The sequence below is a fragment of the Rhinolophus ferrumequinum genome, chromosome 9, assembly GCF_004115265.2.
Source record: "Rhinolophus ferrumequinum isolate MPI-CBG mRhiFer1 chromosome 9, mRhiFer1_v1.p, whole genome shotgun sequence".
Taxonomy (NCBI): Eukaryota; Metazoa; Chordata; class Mammalia; order Chiroptera; family Rhinolophidae; genus Rhinolophus; species Rhinolophus ferrumequinum.
Window position 1 is genome coordinate 51,726,610 of NC_046292.1, and position 24,982 is coordinate 51,751,591.

General features: G+C 34.3%; 1 protein-coding gene across 16 annotated transcripts in view; it reads left to right on the top strand.

Annotated features, from left to right (window-relative positions):
- The window catches only part of SRSF11 (serine and arginine rich splicing factor 11), a 42,426-nt gene that overhangs the window by 13,439 nt on the left and 4,005 nt on the right, over window positions 1-24,982 (top strand). For 10 of the 16 annotated variants that reach the window (XM_033115110.1, XM_033115103.1, XM_033115109.1 and 7 more), the window contains 8 exons: window positions 4,389-4,522; window positions 8,303-8,412; window positions 10,578-10,670; window positions 11,448-11,497; window positions 12,857-12,984; window positions 15,528-15,609; window positions 20,489-20,620; window positions 22,951-23,040. In XM_033115110.1, coding sequence (XP_032971001.1) covers window positions 4,389-4,522; window positions 8,303-8,412; window positions 10,578-10,670; window positions 11,448-11,497; window positions 12,857-12,984; window positions 15,528-15,609; window positions 20,489-20,620; window positions 22,951-23,040 — 819 coding nt within the window. Of the gene's footprint in view, window positions 1-4,388; window positions 4,523-7,115; window positions 7,225-7,892; window positions 8,010-8,302; window positions 8,413-10,577; window positions 10,671-11,447; window positions 11,498-12,856; window positions 12,985-15,527; window positions 15,610-20,488; window positions 20,621-22,950; window positions 23,041-24,982 lie in introns of all 16 variants that reach the window. The other 6 variants (XM_033115115.1, XM_033115114.1, XM_033115117.1 and 3 more) reach the window with 2 other exon arrangements.

Below are 24,982 nucleotides of genomic sequence, written 5' to 3' on the forward strand. Positions count from 1 at the left end.
AGGAGTCATGATGGAGCTGAGCATGGCTTTTTGCTTTGTAATAAGAGGACTAGTTCCATCCAGGATAACTGATGTGCACTGGGTAACATTATCTGGGGTACTGTGTATTGAGAGGACTGCTTTCCCTGTATTGGAAATACATATTGACACCTTTTTGCTGTTTAACTCCTTCATATGTGTTCCCACATATACGCCATTTTGTTTCTAAAGTTGTACAAAGTTACAATATAGTGAATGTTATAGTACCTTAGTGATCTTCTGTAATTGAATAGTACCTGTGTACAGGTCTACTTTTGTTTATGTGTAATGTTGATTTTGTTGCTAATTTTAAGCCTCAATAGCTAATCTGACCTACACCATTTGTAAATACTTTGTTGACAGTTTCTTTAAGCTTGCTACAGTTTTCAACAGTAGCTTGCCTGTAATAATGTGCTATGAAGTTCTATTAATCCAAAAGGGTTCATCATTTCAAAAATTTGCTTTTACAGAATAAAATCAAATGGCTCAGATTACATAACATTCTGACTATTGTAAGCACGATTGTCACTTGATTTTTTTATGGTATCTGCGGTTTTTGGTTTTTTTTAAACCTCAAAAGGCATTTATACCCACCTGGAACTCTTTTTTTTCCTAGATACAGATGGCTATGACATACTTTCTTTTGTTGCTCAAATGTCAATCAGAGAAGCCTTCCCTGATCACGCTGTGTAAAAATACAGCACCCTTGCTCCATGCTTTCCCTGTTGAACTTAACTGAATTGTTTTTCTCTATGCACCAATCACCAACTGACAGTTAAGTTTAACTTCCATCCTTTTCTAGAATATGAGGTACCTTGGGGTCATTAATGTCACTTAGGGAGCATTTTAAGTGTGCAGATATGACTGAGCCCCCCTGCCTATTTGGGGGAAAAGGGGAATACTGGGATCTGAGATTATGCCAAACATTTCAGTGGCAATCACCTCAAAAAGGTTTATCCCTTTTTTGTTTTTGAGTCCATCTATTTCTTGATTATTTTAAGCCAAAAATTGCTGGCCTATAATTTCACCCACTGATAATACAGTCTTCACAACAAATAATATTCTAACCTTCTCTTCGGTATGACAGTCCTACAGCTATTTGAAAGCATCCATCAGTGTTCTTTTCATTCTCTTTTTAAAGGAAAAGTTACATTGATTCTAGTTGTTCCTAAAATGCATATTGGAAATTCAACATTGTTTGAATGCTTTCCTATTTTATCTTACTCAGTCCTACAAATCCAGCCAAAGAGTGTATTTTACGCAGTTTCACAAATACAGGTTGTTTTGTACACCCAAACTACTACCAGTGTCAGACCTAGTATTTAAACCCTAATGTTGTGAACCCTTTCACCACTTGATCATGATTTTGATTTAGCCTTGCAATTCTAAGTGGAATCACTCTTTCACTTCCTTCAAATGTTTGGTTTTAGGGGATTTTCATAATGAAAAATATAATTGGAGTGTTTATAGGGTAATGATCTCAGTGAAGCACATGTCAAAGTTACGCAGTAACTAAAGGCTACTGTAACATTGCAGGTAAACTTAAATTCATTATTTAAATAATGAATTATTTAAATAAATATTTCAGGGACCAAAAATAGGTACTTTAATCATCATATAAGTAATTTAGTATAGTAGGCAAGGGAGAGAACTTAGTTTACCTTTATTTTTTTTTTTTAATAAATGCAACATTTTACTGTATTAAGAACATAATGAGAGGGAGAGCATGTGAGGTAACACGGTCACGTTTTCAGGTGAATGTTACCTTTGTCACAAACCTGCTATTTTGGGGTCTTAAGAGATGCCTTTGTTTATGAACTCAAAATTCTCTGCTTAGAAATGGTTAGTACAGGTGGGAGTTGAAAGAATGGTATCAGTGGCCTAACCAGAAGCTCTTACGCTTTAGTTGGCCTAAATATCAACTGGGGATCTTGCTAACAATTTGAGCCCTCCTATAAAAGGGAATCTTGGATTCAGTGGGCTTGAGATGGAAAGCAAATCTGAGTTTTCTGTGCATTCCAGAAGATTCTGAAAAACCTTAGAGGACACTTGAAACATTAGAAACAGTACCATCACTCTTAGGTAAAGGGCAAAAGCATCATACAAAGCCCACTTTTTCCTGTCTTATTCCTTAGGTCTTTTCAACTCCCCTGCTTCTTTTATGTTCTCAAAGATAGGGAGTAAAGACTTAACATTTTTAGAAATAATACTTGCACAGAATTCTAGGGTATGAAAATGAAATTCAGACATCAGTCCTCTATCCTATATTAACGTGTCTTTTATTTAAAATTTTTAATTGAAAAATAAAAATGTAAGTCCAAATAGCAATGGTTTTAAAGAAGACCATTTGAAGTGGAGAGAGATGGATTATTTGCCCTTCTGAATTATCTTACATGACTATCTTTTCCATGGTGTTTAAATTATTCATATTTTATCTTTACCTCACCACCACTTGCTGGTTTGATTATAGCCCAAGTAATAATTGCAGCATTCCTGTGACATGAGTGGATAGAAAAACTATTAATCATTTTAAGATTACCAAGTGAATGAAAATACATATTGTGCGCATGTAGGTGGTACTTTCTAATTTTTTTAAAGAACTATTCGTTATGTTTATATCTTTTAAGAACCTAATATTTGATAGTCATTTTTTTCTTTCAGTCAGATAACAATAGACAGTGACAAAGAAATGGCAGAGGTCATTTTTTAAGAAATTGAGTGCCCATTGCTTCCCAAGACAGTATGTTAGGTGTTACGAATATAAAATTATAGCATTTAAAGACTTTTAATTTAGTGGTGAAAATATGGATGTCAGAAACAAAATACAAAGTGCTTTAGCACTGCTAAACTGCTAAAATGACATTCATTCACTATCTGTGTAGCATTGTTAAATTTTGGACCAGTAGTGCTTCACATTAAAAAACACTACTTTAAAAAACACTATCTCCTTTCAGAAACGTTTAGCAGTAAAGCCTCTATAACAAGATGGCTTAAATTCCATTTGGATATATTGTCAACTTTGCACCTAGATTAGAATCTGTGTTTAGTGTGGATGATGCCTTTAGGTAAACTTTTAAGTTCTAACAGGTTTGAGTTCTCAGGTTATGTAGCTTCATGTTAAGTCCTCATAAGTAATACCTTTTTATTTTCATGTTAGTGCACAAGTTAGTAGAAAAAATTTTTTTTCAATAAATACTTCTCTGAAATACCTAGGGTAACCAAATCGGATGTAGATACATTTTCATGAAAATCTGGTTTATTAGAAAAGTTAATAAGCCTGCTCTAATAACATGAAAATATATTAGAGAATCTTCCTTTTCATTATTGGGTCGTAAGCAATATTTAATTGGCTTGTTATAACAGCAATAGTTCTTTATTCTGGGTGCATAAAGAAATTGTCAGAGAATTAAAATAAAGGTGGAAGCCCTTCGTACATCATTAGAGATCTTGATTGTGGAGTAGAGAGCTGGGTACTTTTTCCCCCACAGGTGATTCTGTTGTATAACCAGGAATGTTATGATTACTACAACATTAGGGCATTGATTTTCAAATAAGTTTTGGTTCGGTGTTAGGGAGCAATCCTGCCTTTATTTAATCTTTCCCTTTCACAGGAAGTTTTGTGGCAGAAATTTGAGCCCCCCACCCTTATTAAAAAGAAAGAAACCGTGCTCCTTAACTAATCTGTCTTACATGCTGCCATAGTTTGCACTTTACTTTAGCAGTTGTTTGTGTTTTACCTAAGCAATTTGCTGAAGGAAGTGGCTCTTATTTTGCATAATAGTACTACTAGGGTATGGAGTACTTCCCCTCTGTGTGCTTCCCCTCCCCCTCCAAAGTGCTCTAAGGGAGAGCCTTAATTATTTATCACGTGTAGTCGTTATGCTGTAGGTGGTAGAGGGCAGGGCAGGGCAGGGCAAGAAAACTCATTGTCAAATAGATGTACTTTCCCGCAATATTTTGTTCCTGAATGTTTTTTACTCTGAAAAATTAGCCGTAATGAAAAGTTTTCTAAGCCAAAATGAATTACTTGTTATCTGTATATAAAAATAGCTGGTATTGGTATTATGAAAAAAGAATGTTGATTTGACACTTGCAGTCTGATCAAACTGAGACTTTAGTTTCAAACTGTTTTTAACTTAATAAATTATAAAATTAAACAATGATTGTCTACATGCAATTGACTACCTGAGTTCAGCGGGTAGTACTTCATTTGAAATGTAGTTTTCTTTGAACTAGTTAACTAATATATGTGCAGTTATGTATTTTTATCTGCCTATTTTGCTTTTGGAATTCAAGTATGGATTGGGGAATCATACATTTATGTTTGAGCTGATATTCTTTTTCTCTTATGTTATTTTATTGTTTTTTAGTGACTCGCCTTTGCCAGTCTCATCCCGTGTCTGCTTTGTTAAGTTCCATGACCCGGACTCAGCAGTTGTGGCACAGCATCTGACAAACACTGTATTCGTTGACAGAGCTTTGATAGTCGTACCCTATGCAGAAGGTTTGTGCTTTGTTTAACTACCTGTGTGGGCATCCTATGATGACCATCTACCTCAGTATAGTTTTAGAGTGAGCGTTAGTAGCATGTTAAAAATCTAAGCTATTAACATTTTGAAACCCTTGTTATACTGCGGTCCATATTTTTACTTGCAGGTGTTTTTTTTTAATCCTAAAAATTAGAAATCAGATCTGTTTTTATAAGATACGTAATCTTTTTATTCCTTTAAAACATTTGTAAGTTCATTAAAACCATGTCCTAATTGTAATTCCTTAAGATATGTCTACTTAGTTAATTTATTGTTGAATTTTATGAAAAAGCCCTACTGGTGAAGGGTTCACTCCATGCACATTTACACAGAAACCTTCAAATAAATGCATGATGTTATTTCTGTTTTGCATAAACGACTAGGTGAGTTTTATTTCCTTAGTGCTTCTTCTTATTGATAACTTTAAAAAGAAAAAAATCCCACATTGAATTCCAGTATACCAAGGGTTGCAATGATTTTGGTTTGTATGAAAGTTCAAGATTTCCTATAGTTTAGGTGCCAGATGGGCACTGGGTGTTTTGTTTTTATGCCAGATTTTCTTGTTCGTTCTTGCTATATTTTCTAGAATATCTCTAAATAATAAATTCTTCTCTCTGTTATTTGTGTGTGTGATTTTTGTAGTGGAGAAGGCAAATGCAAAACTCTTCCAGATGACTGAAAAACAGTGGGTCCTCTGCAGCTACAGGGGATTCTAGACATTAACTAAAGGCCAGCAAGCACTCAAGTCCCCCAAGTGTTTTCCTGGTGTAACCATTTGTTAACTACATTTCTCTCTTTTTACATTTTAGGCTGTTTAAGTAATTTGACAAAAAATAATGAGCAGGGTTTTGGATCTAAAAAAGCCACTGTGACAAGACAGCACTATTTGAATTCCATTTTGTAAATTTTCTAAGGCATATTTTATAATTAGTTTGTTCCCAATGTACTTGCTACTTTATTTGCTTTTTTTGGTAATTAAATTTTGATCAAATAAATCACTGAAATATAAAATTTCTGGATTTTCAGTTAATAATTCAACATATATGCTGACCAGGATTTAAATGCTTTCCCGTTACCTAAATGAACTGGTCAGCGAAGCAGAATATTGATATTGTTAACATTAGATGCTATCTTAGCTCTTTGAATACCAATGTGAACATTTACACCATAATCTTGTAAAAGTTGTGAAATGTCTAGTCCTTAAAACTCAGAAAAATTGCGTCTGGTTTTCTAAAGAAATTAAATTGCATTCATAGGTGGGTTAAAGGCATGCTATATAATAGTACATCTGTCTCCATGATATTAAAGTGTGAACCCAATTTTAAGGTTTTAAAAATATATATGCTGGTAAACGTTTGATTTAGTGTGTATTGATTAAGCAATTTCTTTTATATCAGTGTGCCTGTTGTAGGATAAGACTTATCACCAAGAGAAAATTTACAATTCAAATTTAGGATAAGTAAAATACAGATGATAGTGTTTGGAACAAGGGTGAAATCATGTGAGTAATGTGCAAAACATTAGTTAGCCTTTAAATTTAAAGAATTCTTACTGGCTAAATATTATGTCATAGTTCCCAAGCCTTAAACATAATACAGTATATCATATAACTGGCTTTTATAAATATTTTTAGACCATGGTATTTTTCTGGATCTGTTTTGATAGTGAAGTATTTAGGAATACATGTAGAATTGCAGAAATACTTAGTTCCGGAATCTATTTTTTGGTGTATTTAATTACTGGTATGATATGCTGTATTAATGTTATCTCCACTAAATAACTGATGTACTCAATCCCTTTGTCACCATTCACCCTAGTTTTAGCTCTTATACTTGGTGTTGGCTCTTGGTCAGTGTTTTAGAACAATAAACACAGTCTACGGTAAGGAATAGTCTTAATTGGTAAAACTGAGATAGCTGGATTTGGAAGGAACTCTTAATAGTAATGGATTTGGGGGTTATTTAGGTTCCTTGGTTAATGTTTGTTTCTTTTGTCTGTTTCTTTTTCTTTCATTTCTACACATTCATGCAGTATTTCATGGTTCTATCAAAGCAGCAGTAAAAAAAAAACTCTTGACGCATGAAAATTAACTGGTGAGGGGCCTCATTGCTATTTTTAAATTGTAGTTTTATTTTTAAATAGTCTTTTTTTAATCAGAGGATCAGATGCATGACTTTTTTTTAATGGATGCAGATCTTCTATCAGGTGTCTCACAATTAATTCAAGAGGATTTTAGTTTGCCAGAAATGTTGCAAATGCACTAATTTGAGTAAGATGTTGATATTTAATATTATCCTCTTGAGACATAATTTTGCATGCAAGATTATCCCATAATCTTTGTAGGTTTGTTAATATTGATGCATTAATGCCCTATATCTAAATGATCTTCTCCCTTCCCCTCCCTCCATAACTCTTGGTATCTAAATTGATGACAGCTCTGACACAAGCAAGATAACAGTGCTGTGTAGTATACATTTGTTTATATTATCGGCACTTCTCAGTATAGGTGGAAGGAACCATTACCTTTATTTAACAGTGGTTTTTCTTTTTTGTTGTTGTGTTTTACAGTTCTTTTCCCTGGTTCAGCCTGAACTATATACCAGGCCCTGCTGAAAATACCACCCAACAGTTTTCTTCTGCAGCTTATCCAGTTTCTCTTAAGTGCCCTGTACATATTGTATGTTTTATGATGAGATGCAGTTTCTTAATATGTATTACAGAAATACTACTGGTATTTGCAAATATGTAGTTTAATTGTATTATTGAACTCTCATTTTGGGGGCTTGGGCACATTAACAGATTAATCCATCTGTATAGGGCTTTTGCTGTTGGATAGAATTTAAATTGTCTACATAAATATTTGTCTTAGGACCCTTAGATTTTATCTGAATACACAGATTAGGCTTTAAAAACAGACATACATGTCGTTTTTGACTTTAGGAGTTTGGCTAAGTTAGCTTTTGAACTGACACTATATAATATAGCAGCATTTTTTGGTATGGTTAGCATGGCACATGTTGGAACATAAAGCATTTTACTGTACAGGTAAGGAATGTGCCATGCTGTTTTACCTATTCTCTCTCTCTCTCTCTCTCTCACTCCCCCACACACATCCTGTGTGTATTCAGAGACCTTCAGAAACATTCATGTTCATTTTCAAGAGTCAGCAAAAGCCCTACGCTTGAGTCCAACAGAGTATTTCCTTTACATACTTTTCTTCTCTTAATTTTTACAAAATTTGTATGGTAGGTGTAAAAGAAAATCATAGTAACTGTACCATATTATTAACCCCTAAATCAAACTTTTTTTGTCTTGTGTATCTTGATTTTTCTGTGTGCTTTATAGTGAAGCAGCCGACACGAGTCGTTGTTCATAAAACAGCTTTTGAAAGTTGAGAGCACACCCCTGGAGAACCGACTGTGCTTGCTTACGTTTGGTTCATGACTTAAAAATCGAGTACAGGTGATGAAATCTTGGCAGTGTTAACAAAAAAGTAGTGTGTATTGTGCTATTTTTTTTTACTCTAGAAACTTAACCATTTGTAGAGAAAAAGGAAACAAATTTTCACACATTGAAGTTTCATTCTGACATAAAATTAATGATAAATAATCATAGAAATCAAGCTTTATATTTTAGCGAACATAAGTACTTTCAACAAACTCAGGTGGTGTATCAGGGAGACATTTTCTGGGTGTTTTTGTGTGTTTTCTGTTTTGCAAAAGGGTGTGTTCTAATGCAAGGATGTTTCTCTGCAGGAGTTATTCCTGATGAGACTAAGGCTTTGTCTCTGTTGGCACCAGCTAATGCAGTGGCAGGTCTTCTGCCTGGTGGTGGACTCCTGCCTACTCCTAACCCACTTACCCAGGTACTTCTATCGAATTCTTAAAGGTTGGAAAGGAACTCAGAATTGTGGGTAAAGTTAAACACATTTGAGCTTTTTAAGTGTTGTGATTCTAGTTCACAGAACGATGTTTCGTGTACAGTATTGTAAAAGGTATATTGCAATCATAAATACTGAACAGAATCTTTTGGAAGTTTGCATTTTAAGAACATTCTGAAAATCTTAAATATCTGTCACAGTGGTTTCACCACTTGCTGTCAATATAACCCAGTAACTATATTTATTTTTTAAAAAAATTCTATGGAACATAAGACTTCTGTCAAACATGCTGTTGAAAATAGTATGTTCGTTTGGACCAGGAGAGAAAATAAAGGTGAATTTCGGATTTCTTCTTTTTTTTCTTTGCCCAAAAGTCAGTGTCTTTTGATGTTTTGCTCTTATCTTGGGCTTTGAATTAAGTAGGTGGCTTGAAATGATGAATTCTTCATGGAGATATTTGATACGGGAAAGGTGAAATATTTCCAAGTTGGAGAAAATTTTCCTGGGCAATGTTTCTAGCCCTGATAATGCATATCATTTTACTACCAAAAACTTCTTTAAATACCATGTGTTGTAACCACTCAGAACAATTATAACTGGTCAGTGGTTTCACAGATAAAGGGAATGATGAGCCTCAACTACAACTTTATAACATTCTTTCTATTAAGTCATTTTGCCTGTGTAAATAGTTCGATTAGCTGTTAAGTGGACTGTATGGTATCATAGAAAGACGGAGATCAGGAATTCCCAGCTTTTTTATTATGACTCATTTAAACCCCCAATTGTTACTTACAAAATGAGGGTCTGGGTAACTTGTAGATATTGTTGATGTATCAAATTGTGTACTAAATAAGATAGCCATTTTTATAGTAGTAGTAACTCTTCTGCTGCATTAATTGATTTCAAGTCTTTCTTTCTCAAAATGTGTCAGAAATCCACGAAAAAGTTGATTTTTTTTTTTACTCTTCTATGCATTTAATAATAGCAATTAGAGCTGCTTTGCATATAAATGACATTTTTGTGTGTAAAAATTTTGGATATATTCATTTGGATATAAACGAACGTCACAGCAAAGGGGTCATCACAGTATTTTAACTGTACTCAGCCAACAGTTAAATTACAGAAAGCTTGGTACCTTACATTTATTAAAAATTAATTGAAAGTAGGAGAACTTTTAGCACAGTGCTTATAGAGAAAGACTGCCTCCAAACTGTAGGATTTTGCATAGTTTGTGTCTATTAAATTATTGATTAATCAGAATTATATCAGGTGGAGACAGAACCACACAGTAATTTGAACAGGGGAAGTTAATTATAAGGAATTACTAACTAGTAACAGGAGATTAGGGGAACTCTAAGGAATACAGGAATTGCAGATACAGGAAGCAACCATTACTTCTTGGGCTGAGGGCAAAAGGACACAAGAAAGAAACACATTTAGATGAAGAGGCTCCTCTTCCACCTCAAGGCTGATTCAGACCAGGTGGCCATACAGAAGTTTTCTGGGGTGTCACAGAACTTGCTAGGAAATTGCCCAAGAGGATGGCTCTAAAACTTACTGAAAGGTGAAGGCCACTGGGTATCCCACATGGTGCTGCAGTAACAATCAGAAAGGGCACATAGGGACCAGCAAAAGAAACCCCTTTTAGAGTCAGTGTCATTTCAGCTCCTCTTACAGATAAAGCTTAGCATCATGCCAGCTATCAAAGGAGAAATGCTTATAAGGGTGGTACCTTCATTATCACAAAGCAGGACAAAGAACTAGATTTGGATCTGAGAAGCAATAAATATAACTGGTGAGAGAATATATTGAAAATTTTTGTATTTTTTTTCTGAATTCTAATTTTAGGATAAATGTGCTGTAACAAGTGAAAAATGAGACCATTGTATGTAGCAGGAGTAGGCAAAGTACAGCCCTTGGGTCAGACCCCCAGTTTTGTTGATTGGAAAACAACTATGCCCTTTTGTTTAGATATTGGCTATGCCTGTTTTCGAGATGCAGTGGTATAGCTGAGTGGTTGTAACAGAGCCCACATACCCTATAGACTTCAACCAGTTATTTGTACCTTTAGAGAAAAAAAGTTGACACCACCACCACCCATAAGGAACAGAAATGTAATTTTAAATAAATAAAAATTTGGAATTTCACAGATTGGCGCTGTTCCACTGGCTGCTTTGGGAGCTCCTACTCTTGATCCTGCCCTTGCTGCACTTGGGCTTCCTGGAGCAAACTTGAACTCTCAGGTATAACAGAATACCCTTGGACTTTTTAGCTCACTTTTATGATTAAAGAATTTATTTCATTAACTGTTGCTTTGCATTTCAAGAACAGGAGATAACCGATTGCTATGGTGTAGTATTTATCTTAGGTAAACTTGTTAAAAAGAGATTTAAAACGTCAACTCATAATTAGCTCCTTACACATTAAAACATTTCTTTGTTTTTGTATAGTTGAACATAGAGGATAGTTTCATAGAAATTTAACACATCATCAGTGTTTTATGGAGTCAGTAAACAGTCATGAAAGGATGGCAACATGGGTTCATAATTTGTTTTCCTGTCATTTACTCACTTGGAAATTTTTGTTTTATCACACTGTAATTTGGCAAAACTTCCTTTTGCTTTATTATACTGACAAAGCACTTCAGCATTTGTTGTACGTGATTCTTTAAAGCTTTACTTCCCCTCAGAAAGTCTTAAAATAACCAAGACGTAATCATTCCGTAAAATCTAGACTGTTCAGCTTTATAATTTTCCTATTTAATTTTTTAAAACACTTTTGGATATCTAGTTACTATAGCCACTGATGTCACCTGTTTCTTTTTTTTTTAATGTAGCTATTAGAAAACTTAATATGTCATACTTGGCTGGCATTATATTTCTATTGGTCATCATTGTGCCAAGAATATGTCCTTTTTTGTAGGTTTGCCAGATTGTCTTAGGACATTTCAACATCCTGGAAAATAAAATAGCAGTTGTTATTGTTTTATGTATTCTGACTTATGTCTTTTGTTTTCGTAGTCTCTTGCTGCAGATCAGTTGCTGAAGCTTATGAGTACTGTTGATCCCAAGTAAGGATTTTTCCTGGGTTTCCATTGATGATATAGTATGTGAACGTCTGGCGAACACTTACTTTCTAATAGCTAAAAAAAGCTATCTTGAGGCATGTCATACATAATTTGGTTTTCTAGAAACAAGGAGAGAAATCCAGTGGTAAGACCATCTATAGAAGGTTTTGCTTTAGTATAATTTGAGCCTTTCAGAATAATTGTAAATAAATTATACCAGGATGACAGGAATAAAGGTGAACAGTATCTTTTGTTGATTCGTTTTAAAATGTTGTATTGATTACTATAATAAGCGTGTTCCTTCATAGCACTTATTCTTTAGTTAGGAAGGGAGACATCATTTAAATAGAGTAAAGCAATTCCACCAACAGGAAGAAATACAGAGGTGCTGTGGAAATTTATTACAAGGAGGACGGCTTAGTTTGAAGATCAGAAAAGCTAAGTCCTAGTGGATAAGGAGGAGTTAGGGAGACAAAAGTGAGGGAAACACCATCCTAGAGCAGAAGTGTAGCATATGTCACATAATGGCCAACATCTTTTAGGTGCTTTGAAAAGTTCTCTTCATGCTGTAACTATTCCATTTCCTACTTGGTATATATGTAACAAAGGCATGAGGTGTTTTAATTGGTAATTCCTTGGTATCTTAAATTTGAACTGAATGCTTTTTCTCCTTGGTGAAAGTCACTATCGATCAGTAGAAGAGCGTGGGAAAAGGGAGGATAGATTCGTTTAAAAATTATCAGATGAAAGCCATGCATGCACCTATCACTCAGCTCATAAAATATCAATACAGTTGAAATTCCCTGTGTACGCATTTTTTTTTTTTAACATTTCCTACTCTCCCCACAAATAACTACTATCCTAAATTTGATGTCTAATTTTTTTCTCACCTACATAAACCCTTAAGTTGCATCTTCAGCCTTTCAAGTCAGGAATTTCATGAGTGACTTTTGTGAGCCGTTAGCCTCTGCCTCAGTTTTTTCCAATCCACAAACTTAAAATAAGCTATTCCCAACAAAATTAAGATGTTGTAGAATTTTTACCTCATCTGAAGGAAAGTTCTATTCCCATGTAGTAGCATTTCTCAAAATGTGTTTATGGACGTTAATGGACAGTCAGCATAATTAAATAGGGTTTTGTTTTTGTTTTTTTAATAAGTTCAGATATGAGTCTTTAAAATGCAGATGCCGTTGTAAACACTAAAAAGGATACTATATATGGTTTTACCAAAATAATGGAACCCCTCCCCTTTTAAAGGAATATCATACTAAAATGATGTTATATGAAACATTTATGTATGTATTTGAAATGCTGTTGTGCATTTTAAAATGGTTCAGATCAAAATTCTTCGTTCTGTTTCAGGTTGAATCATGTAGCTGCTGGTCTTGTTTCGCCAAGTCTGAAATCAGATACCTCTAGTAAAGAAATAGAGGAAGCCATGAAGAGAGTACGAGAAGCACAGTCCCTAATTTCTGCTGCCATAGAACCAGGTAAAATATGTTTATGCATTTATGTTGCATCTTAAACTGTATGTTTGTTGGCAGAAATGATTATTGCATGAGTTTGGAAATTTGTTGACTGATAACCTGGAATCATTTTTTCCTCCCAATTCTGATAAAAGATTATGTAGTGCAGTGATTTTCAGTGGAGGCATCTCAAGGTTGGGTTGGGAGCTGTCATCAGACATTTGGAAATATCTGGAGACACTTAGTTGTCATGCTGGTACTAACCATTCTAGTAGGCAGAGGGCCATGGAATGTTATCAGACCTTCAGTGTATGGGACAGGCCCCTTCCCAAACACAGAATGATGCATTCCAAAATGTTAGTAATGCCTAGGATTACCTAATGTTTGGTGTGATATTTATGTTTTTAATTTATTGTTTTTGGGTGGTTTTTAATCATTTATGATGGCCTATGTTGGGATAGCCGAATTGATTGTTGGTCCTTTTTTTTTGACCAAGAGAACCTAGTAAAGATGTTTCTATTTATGCCATTTGCCTAAAGAAAAGCAAGTACCTTATTTTTTGTAGGTTGTCTTTTTGAGATGGAATGGATGGTTATCCTATTGTCTGCCTGTATATATTTGGATCTTTGGGCTTGGATTTTTTTTTCCCATTAGATAATGTTTTATTCATTTTGTCACTGTTATTTATTAGTAAATGGGGAGATTTTTAGTAGGTACAGTATTAAGAAAAAAATTGTAAAGTGTAATATTGGATAAACTAATACCAACTGCTTTTATGTGTATTACCTCATTTAATCAACAAAGTATTAATTAGCCCAAAGTCACATAGCAAGCAGTAGGAACTTTTAGGTACACATGTTTTATTCATTTTGTCACTGTTATTTCTTAGTAAATGGGGAGATTTTTAGTAGGTACAGTATTAAGAAAAAAATTGTAAAGTGTAATATTGGATAAACTAAATACCAACTGCTTTTATGTGTATTATCTCATTTAATCAACAAAGTATTAATTAGCCCAAAGTCACATAGCAAGCAGTAGGAACTTTTAGGTACACATGTTTTATTCATTTTGTCACTGTTATTTCTTAGTAAATGGGGAGATTTTTAGTAGGTACAGTATTAAGAAAAAAATTGTAAAGTGTAATATTGGATAAACTAATACTAACTGCTTTTATGTGTATTACCTCATTTAATCAACAAAGTATTAATTAGCCCAAAGTCACATAGCAAGCAGTAGGAACTTTTAGGTACACAGTTGGATCTCTGACCCCAAAGCTAGAATACCATGCTGCAACTGTTTCTATTTTTATTGAAAACTCATAACTGGAATGACTAAAAGTGGTTTATGAATTTTTTTTCTCTGAGATTTTTTTGTTTATTAATGACATTAACAATAAATTGAATCCAATTAATGAAATTATCTAAATGTGAAAGAGAAACTCATTCTCACTTTGATGATTGTCCATAAATGCAGTGTCTTTATTTCTCTTGTTTGGTCCTGAGTTAAAGAGATTTCTTATGTGTTATTTAAAAACTAGGAAATTGGGAACAAACTGTTCTAGGTCTGTCTTCTACACTAACAATTGAAAATTGGTTGAAAACAACAAAAGAACAAAACAAATAAAGAAACAGTAACTCAAAGATAGACAATAGTGGTTACCAGAGGGTGGGGGGGAGGGGTTTAGAAGAGGGTAAATGGAGTCTAATATATGTTGATGAAAGGAGAACTGACTCTGGGTGGTGAGTGCACAATGTGAGATACAGGTGATGTATTACAGAATTGTACACCTGAAATCTAACTTTACTAACAATTGTCACCCCAATAAACTTTAATTAAAAAAAGAAAAAGAAAATTGGTGAAGAGGAAAGACAGAATAAGAGAGCTTACTAAAATCTAGTTCTGTCATAGAAGTATAGTGAGAACAGTGAATGAAGCATGACTTTCTGGATTTCGAGGTCAAATATTGAGCCTGTTTATCAATCACTTTAACATAAATGTACATGAATTTATTTAGCAAAAGAGCATAGAGCTACGTGGTAAAGGAACATTTTGATAGACCAAAAATTTAAGATGTTTATTTTATAAATTAAGTATTTTAAAGTTAAGTGTGCTTGTTGTGGGGATGTTATTAATACATAATCATGAAGAATTTAAAGTTTTAATCTGGGTGGATTGTAGCTATAGTTGGGAAACTAGAACCTAGGAATAGAAAAAGGGATTCCTCATTTAAAAACCTCTAAGGAATAAAGGATGAGAAAGATAACCTTTTTCATGGATTGTTTTATGGATGACACTTCACAGCCTTCCAAGTCTAAAAAACGAAATAGTCAAAGGAACCTTTGTTTGCCTAGCTGAAAATCAGAAGTCTAATTTGGATCTACCAAAAGCCTGGACAATCTGTATCACTTAAGTAAACTTCAGCATTTTGATTGTAAAATGATCAGCTGTAACATTTAAGGATTATTTGTAAAAGCTGAAAATGAAGATAATAAATTCATATTTACTCTTGAATAGGAATAATCTGTTTGATAATTTTTAAATCCAGATTCCTTTCCTTTTAAATCCAGATAAAAAAGAAGAAAAACGAAGGCACTCGAGGTCAAGATCACGCTCTAGGAGGAGGAGGACTCCCTCATCTTCTAGGCATAGGTTAGATTGATTGCTTTTGGTCTTCAGTTGTATGTTAGACACAGATAATTTCTGTATGTCACATCTTTCTTAATTTGCTGCCTGTTCACCTACCTACTAACTCCTGGTTAAAGTGTGTTTTAATAACCTCTGCTGTTAGAGTGTATGTAAATGCTAACACATATATAAATGGAGAAAAGGTATGGACTAAATAGATGGATACTTGAAAACCAAGAAAATCGAGGGAGGAAAGTGTGGGACTTGGGCACCAAATTGAGTTAGTACTATGGAAAAAACACTTGACTAGAAACTTTTGACTTGGATTCCAGTTCTATTTTTTCACTAGACTCCTGATATTTAAGTTGGAAGGTTGCAGCCTGCAAAGTATGCATTTGCAAATGACAACTTGCCATTCTTTTGGAATTGTTGTTTGTATTACTGGATAAACTAATTGGTAGTATCATCCTTTTATCCTGCCTAGAGTAAGACTAAGTAAGTTTATTCTCTTCCACATGACATCCCTATATAAATTTCTAAGGTTCTCTCTAGACGAGTGGTTCTCAAACTTGCTGATAGTATTACGACCTATTTATACTTACAGAAAATATGAGAACCCCAAAAAGTGTTTATGTTTATAGCTGTGAATGTAGACAGTATTAAAAACTGTCATTTGAAATAATGATAGTACATCCATTCATGTTAGCACAGCTTTGAAAAAAACTTTTTAAAAAAGTTAGAAGAGTGACTATTTTACTTTTTCACAGATCTCTGTAATGTTTATAATAGAAGACATGTACAGGGTTCTACATTCAACTTAGTGCAGTATATTTTGGTTATTATGTATAGTAAGCTGCCTTCACACAAATGTAGTTAGAAAAGGGAAAAGTTCTTTTATAGTCTTTTGAAGTTATTGCAAATAATATTCTTAGATATAACACCAAAACTTGACAAGTGATAGTTTCTTAAAAGATAGTTGAAATAGGGGGGAATCTAAAAACCATAAATGAACCTTTCATATATGGTTACATGCTTAAAATCTGTTGATCTTCCTTACATTTTTAATGGATCTTTTTCCTGGGCATGCTTTTGTAAAATTATGCATTGGTGGTTTGCAAAATAATCAATTCATTGCATCATTCAAGTGGTCAGATGTTGACACATTTTGTTACATAATACGGAAAAAATGATATTTGGTGCTACCACCACAAATCTCATCAGAAAACCTTTTTTTAAGTATTTAGGAAGCTTTTAGGCTCACAATGGTGGGTTCAAGTTTTCCAAAATCTTGATTTTTATCTTTGGCAACAAATTGTTTTCCTTGAAATGATAGTCTTCATTCATTTTTCAAGACAGTGGTTCCCAAATACCCAACTTTGAACAACTGTAGTTTGCCATTTATTTAAAGTAAAGGTGATGTTTCATAGAAAAGGCAATTAGTTAAGCTCAAAACTCAATCCCACAAGTGTCTTCCTTGATAACAGTCATTGAAGTTTAATAAGTATCAGAAGTGATTTCTCCATACTTTCCATTTCGTTGCACAGGATATTACTGAAGGGATTAAATTTATTATTACTACTCAGTAATAGTACTGCTTTAATATTCAAGAGACTAGGTTTAATAAAATTAATGTTTTTTTTTACTGCTTCATCAAAGATATCCTTAGTGAAATAACATTTTTGTTTTTTTCTTTTACTGAAAGTGCTCACTACAAATGCCACTGAAGAAAACAGTGATTACTGGGGCAGTTTAGTTGCCCCTACCTTGGTTTGTGCTAAGGAGATGCCAGCACTTTTACACCGCCAGTGCTTTTGCACCGTTAGTTCACATGTCAACACGGTGAAAAAGGCAAATATCTGTTATTATTTTGAAAATAATTTTGACATTATGGATCCCATGACATTGTCATTTCTTAGACTGTGTCTTTGTTCATTTAGCTACTATAATAGAATATCATAGACTGGGTGACTTATAAACAACAGAGATTTATTTGTCACACTTCGGGAGTCTGGAAAGTCCAAGATCAAGGTGCAGGCAGAGTTGGTTACTGGTGAGGACCTACTTCCTTGTTTGTAGTGGGCCATCTTTTCACTGTCCTCACGTGGTGGAATAGGTGAGGGGTCTCTAAGAGCTCTTTCAAAAGGATATTCATTGCTCCTGTCCATGAAAGCAGCACCCTCTTAACCTAATCACCTCCCAAAGGCCCCATCTCAAAATACCATTACATTAAGGATTAGGTTTCACATAACAGTTTTGGGAGGGACACCAACATTCAGTCTATAGCAGAATGTTACATGATTTTTCTGGTATCTCCTTTGTCCTGTTACCTGCCTTCCCCCAGCCTTATTCTTAAAGATGTCTTTCAAAAACCCAAATCGGGATCATGTCACAACTCTGTTAAACCTTGAGAAGCTCCCTATTGCCTTACTTAATAAGGAGGTAAATGAAACCTTATAATGGCATTCAGGGTTTTTTACTCTTCAGCCTAGTTTTTCTTTGCACACTTGGCATTTACCACTGTGAGACAGCTAACCGCAGTACACCTGGCCTGAACACGTCCTGTTCTTTGTGCCTCCATGTTTTCGCTCCTGATGTTCCTTCCTTTCTGCCCTGTGCTCTTCACTTCCACCCCCACCTCAGGAGCTCCTTTCCCTTTGTTCACAACACACTAAAATTTCCCTCTTTGAACTAGTGGTGCTACTTCAGTCCTCTTTTCCAGGACTAGCATCTCCTAGCTTAGTTTAATTCTTATAAAAGGAGAACCATGTCTTTTTCTTTTGTATATACCAAGCTCATCCTGGGGCTCAAATTTTGATTTGAATTACTTGAAGATGACCAGTGGGGGATAACAGTGAGACATTTATTTTCCTGAACAAAGTGATTTTGGACACTTGTTACATCATAACAGAGATTACGGGTTGTAGTATCTGAAGCATCTTGGCATATAAACCTATTACTTTCAAGAAGCTTTTTTTACTTAATTAGATATAATATGCTAATCTCCATTTTTCTGATTTTTAAAAGCTCATATAAACTAGTGTGTTAAAGTGACTCTGCAGTACATTACTCTGGAAAAAATAACTTTCAGGAGCTTACAGTAAATAGATTTATGCGGTACCTCTGTTTACTGATTTTTTAAAAACTATATTATTAATCACATTCTTTAGGAAGAAACCAGTAAGAATGAGCTTGGTGGTTTTTTTTTTCTGTATGTGTATTTTTTCTATATACATTAAAGGTAGGAAAAATGTGTAACTTAGTTTTGTGTAAACTGATTGTTGACTTGCATTTTTCTTAATGCCAAAATCCTCAAAAGATGACTCGTACTTAATTCTAACAGCATTCATTTTTAGTTTTTCAGAATTTTTTTTAACTCTTAGGAAACTGATGGTTCTGATATTTTTATAGGGTCAGTATTTCACTCAAAATATATTACTAGTACCTTTTATTGAAATCTGTCATTGTAATAATTGCTTAAGGATACACTGGTGAATAAAATACACATATTTACCTTATGGAGCTTATAGAATGGTAGATAAGCATTACATGAAAATTACATGAAAATTTCCTAGGATATAGACATGTTATTGAGAGGGAATTGTTTTAATAAACAGTTTTATATGTGGTCAAAAATGAAAAATGATTAAAATAACAATTATATTTGATAAGACACTAGTGATAGGTTTTGAAATAGCCAAGTTTTAGAGAATGGTGGCAACAAGTTATATTAACACATCAGTGAGAAGGAAGGGGGTCAGTATTGAATGTACACGCCCATGTTAAGGCCTCTTGCTGGACTTTATAATTTCATTTGAATTACAACTATTCTACGATGTGCTATTATTTTTCTTTGCTTAAGTAATAGGCTCAAAGAGGTTACATAATGTTCTCAGCTGGCTTATAAATGAGATTTGAACACAAACTTTTCTATTTATAAAATGTCCATCCTCCGGCACCTTGAAAAGTGAAGGCAGAAAGTTTAGACTGTATTTCAGATTTACCATAGAAAGAGGTTCGATGGTCACTAGAAGTTAAATGATCAAGTCTAAGTAAAGGATTACAGTTCATTTTTAATCTTAAAAATAGGAGAAAATAAAGTACAGGAAGGAGGATCAATGACAGCATGAAAAGGTTAATATTTAATATTGTACTTCTTAAATTCTGGAAGAGAAAGAAAGTATAGAATTGGGTGGAGTGGAGGGAAGAGGATACGGAGAGAAACATTTCTGTTACGTGACAGGAAAGAAATCATGTAGAGACAATGAGGGAAAATGAGAGTAAAAGAGGCAGTTTGTACTGAATTGTAAAAATCTGTTTAAGGCCTGCATTGCTCTTAAATTATAAATTGAAGTGGAAGATATTTCAAAGAATAAAAATTACAAATTGTAGAAGGCAACACTAAGTGGAAAGTTTCCATTTATAAAGTGGGAATAATAATGGTACCCACTTTATAGGCTTATGAAGATAAAATGAGTATTTGTAAAGCATACGTAAGTATTTGATAATTGATAGATTTAACCTGGAATAGTAAGAAATCAAATAAATACATGCTAAAATGCTGTGTAATGTGAAGATGACACTAATGAATCAGGTTTTTTGTTTTGCTTTTTCTTTCTCCTCATTCTCGAGCAGTATTTTTCGGTTTGGAGTTTGTTGTTCCAATGGGCATAGAAGGACTAGTTTGACAGGTCGAACAAAAGGTATTACATATTTCTAGGGTATCAAAAATGTTTATTACGGGGACCAAATAAATAATGGCAGCAACTGGCAGTACATTACCCCCACTTGTTGATGGCTTGCCCATATATTTGAGTCTTTCATCTGATGCCAAGTGAAATAGTCACAAACAGAACTAGTCTGTTTACACTTACATATTTATATTGGCTTTCTTTCACATTATTAGGCGATCGAGAAGCAGATCAAGAAGGAGATCACATTCTAAGTCAAGGAGTAGGCGACGATCCAAAAGTCCAAGACGGAGAAGATCTCATTCCAGAGAGAGAGGCAGAAGGTCGAGGAGCACATCCAAAACCAGGTACAGTAGACTTACTAACATTGAGTGGGAAGACAAGTTTTAGAGTTTCCAAGACCCCAAATGCTGTGTTACTTAATGACAGAAGAACTGTGATGGTAAGGCTCAACTCGGGAAGAAACTGAAGTTTCATGAGGCTGACATTTATTTTTCTTTTGCTCCTTTGTAAACTTGAGATTTCTACTTGCAGCTGAGGTCTAGATAAGAAAAATTCTTAGCTGTCCTACTACCTTCTTTTATTTCCTCCTTTCTAGTCAACTACTGCTAAGGATTTAGTGCTACCAGCCATTCCTTATGGTACGACAAAGAGTTTAGGGCAGAAAACCATGCTTTAATTCATCTTTATGTACCTCATTATCAACACCTCATAAATATTAAGATTTGCTATATGCCAGAGACTGAATCATACGTAGTCTCATCCCATGCTTTGGGACCAGTCAAGAGTTAACGTGAGTTATTCAGTAAAAAATATCCCCACCGTAAAATTTTTTTTGACTTAAACATGCATTCAGTAATTTTTTTTTTTGTCATTTAAGACCAAACCTTTTAAATTAGTATGCCTAGTATTTGAGTAACACATACTAAATCAGTTTCTTCACTTGAACCAGCTTTAAAGTGGCAAGAGAACTGTCAGTTGAAAAGTGCCTGTATATTTATTTTCCTGTTTATAGTTGTCCGTTTCATAAAACTTATTTTTTAGCAACTGTCCTTTATCTCTTTCTATAATACTTGCCCTAAGTTTTTTAGAAGCAACTCTTTATACTACTTTATCCATTTATATATTTAATTAGGTAATTAAAGGACAGCAAGGGGCCAAGAAAAATGTATTCTTGGTAACCATATAACTAAGAATATTAGTTCTGGATAGTTTAGCTGAGTGTTCAGCCTATAACAAGGCTTTTAGTCATGTTACAGAGTGGGTGTCTCTTAATCCAGTCAAACAAACAAGCTTGCTTATTGAAGCATCTATTACACAAAGAGGAATTAGGCATTCCTTCCCTCAAGAAATTTACTTTATACTAGGAGAAAGATTAATTACTAAGGAAGGGCCGTTGTTAGTGATATTAGAAGAGGCTCAATTGAGAAGTGATTCTTGAGTGTTAAATTCGGATAGATTTGACTGGACCCAGTGACGGGCATGGTTTCAGGTAGAGAATGTTGCTTACAGAATTAGAATGAATTCTTGAAATAGCAAGTAATTTGGAATAGGAGGACCATGAAATGAGTTCAGAAAAGTGTAAGTAGACAGATCACAAACAGAAGGCCTTATTGTTCATACTTAGGAGTTTGCAGCTTATCCAAGCGGCGAAGGGAATGGATTGAAAAGTAATGAACAGGGAATTAATATTTTCAAGTTTGTACTTTAAAAGGGGAATCAATTTGTGATACCAGTTTCTGATAACAAGATAAATTTGTGGGAAATGTGACTGGCCCCCTTAAGGGACTGTTGTGGTCATCTAGGAATTAGAGGATAAAGGCTTGAATGAAGAGAGGGTAACTGATGGAGCAGGGTGACCAAAGAAGGGAGGGAATGAAATAAAGAATCTAGGGTGGGAGAATTAAAGCAACAGAAGAGATACTTTAATCTCTAAAATTATAGAATAGAGGACTGTATGCGTCTGTGGGGGTAAGAGACCATTCAACAAATAAGTTGATTACCCTTTGCCTAGAGTCTTGGGGAGAATGGTGATCTTAGAAGGAGAAAAAAATGGTGTGGGGAATAAAAGTAAATTTACAGAAATCTGTGAAAAGATTTTGAATTGAGCTATGGTTGTTGTTGTGCCAGTCAGTTACAATGGGATATTTTCTTCAAAAGCACTGAGTAGCCCAGAATATGTAGCAGCAGGGGGAAAAAAAAGTAGAAGGTGGTCCATGATAGAGGTTAATTAACATTAGCATGGGGTGTGTGCTTTGGAAGAATATTGATGATTAGTTTTGGTGGTGTTACGGGTTTGGGCCTGACAGCAGAGGACATGGAGCCATGGTGGATAGGGAAACAAAGAAATCAGCTGATAGAAAAGGAACTCTGTTGGAAAACTAGAGACAATTACTGAAACTATTGGTGTGCCATATATACCCAAAAAACTGGCTGATTGATACCCTTTATTGTTTTTTTTTTGCCACATACACAGAAAATAGGATTTTAATAAAAAAGTTTTTTTACCACAAATAATGCCACTTGAGTCATTATTTCTATAGTTTCTGTTAGGGTAACATTCACATTTTAAGGATGGAATTAGATGTCACTGTGTTTTTGTTTATATTTCTAGTGCTATATAAGTTTGTATTAGCTGAAACTTCTAATGTATTCAAAAATTGTGTTCATTTATTAGAGACAAAAAGAAAGAAGACAAAGAAAAGAAACGTTCCAAAACACCACCAAAAAGTTACAGCACAGCCAGACGGTCCAGAAGTGCAAGCAGGTAAGACATTATGAATTCTTGGCATTTTTTTAAAATTTTGTGTGTAGGGATATCAGTAGGCTATGAACATGAAATGTTTTCTAGTATATAGATGCATACCTCATTGTTGACATTTTTTAAAGGCAGTTTGTGGAGAACAACCTAAAGTTCATCTATTCTTTTAATATTTATGGTATAGAGTGTGTTTGAAATAACGGAATTCAGCAGAGGTCAGTTTTTATGTTTGCTTTATAAAGCGTTTCACATCCTGATTTGAATTATTGCATTAAATTTGTAGTAAGTTACATTTAAAATATCCACGTTAATACTGAAAAGAATTTTCCCCATATCCAGTGGTTCACTGATAAAATAGTGAGAGGCAATGCAAGTTCTATTTTGTGTCGTTCTTAGATTAGTAATTCTGTCTTTAACCTGCCATAGTGAAAATTCAGTATTGCAAACTTTAGTCCACAGAGGTATATTTTTCACACTTAACATTGGAATTTATATGAATTGTGTAAGGACTGGCCATACTTGTTTTCTTCCAATCTTGTTTACACATTTTGCTGAAGTATTTGTTTTCTTAATCTTGATTATTTAAATGCTAGGAGGTTCACACTATATACAAAAATTAAAATAGATAAAAGACCTAAATGTAAAGCCTAAAACTGAAAACCTCTTAGAAGAAACCATAGAAGTAAATCTCCATGACCTTGAATTTGGCAGTGATTTTGTACATACGACAACCAACAGTATAAGTAACAAAAGATAAATACAAATTGGAGGTCATCAAAATTAAAAATTTCAGTGTTTCAAAGAACACTGTTAAGAAAGGAAAGACAACCCAGAGTGCTAGAAAATAGCAAATGATATATCCGAAAAGGGACTTGTATCTAGAACATACAAAGAACTGTTACAACTCAATCATAGAACAACAGAAAACTCAATTAAAAAATAGGCAAAGGATCTAAATTGACATTTCTCCAAAAAAGATACGAAAGTGTCCAATAAGTACATGAAAGATGTGCAACATTATTCATCAGGGAAATGCACATCAAAACCGCTTCACACCCACTAGGCTGGTGAGACAGATGGTAACTAGTGTTGGTGAGGATATGAGGAAACTGGGACTGTATGTTGCTGCTGTGAATGTAAGATGGTGCAGCTGCTTGGAAAACAGTTTTGGCAGTTCCTTACAAAGTAAACAAGAGTTTTTTGACACAGCAGTTTCACTGCTAGGGATATTCCCAAGAGAAACAGAAACGTATGTCCTCATAAAACCTTGTACACACATGTTCATAGCAGTATGATTCATAATAACTAAAAAGTCTACCCAAATGTCCATTAATTAACATGGTAAACAAAATGGTTTCTCCATACAATGAAGTATCCACCAATAAAAAGGAGCAAAATACCAAGACATGTTAACAATATGGGTAAGTCTTGAAAACTTGCCAGATGAAAGCAGTCAGTCACAGAGGACCACAAATTTGATTCCGTTTATATGAGATATCCAGAATGGGTAAATCTATAAAGACAGAAAGTAGATCAGAGGTTGGGGTGTGATAGCCAAAGGGTATGGGGTTTCTTTTAGGGTGAGGAATATTTTCATAAAAGGAAAATACAGTTGTTCCTGGGTAGCCATGGGGGATTGGTTCCAGAACCCTCTGTGGATACAAAAATCCAAGGAAGCTCACATCCCTTATACCGTGTTTCCCCGAAAATAAGATGTAGCTGGACAATCAGCTATAATGTGTCTTTTGGAACAAAAATTAAGACCCGGTCTTAACATTATAGTAAAATAAGACCGGGTCTTATATTAATTTTTGCTTCAAAGACGCATTAGAGCTGATTGTCTGGCTGGGTCTTATTTTCGGGGAAACACGGTATTAATGGCATAGAGTAAAGCATACAATCAGCCCTTTGCATCTGTGGATGTGAAACGTGCAAATACAGAGTGCCA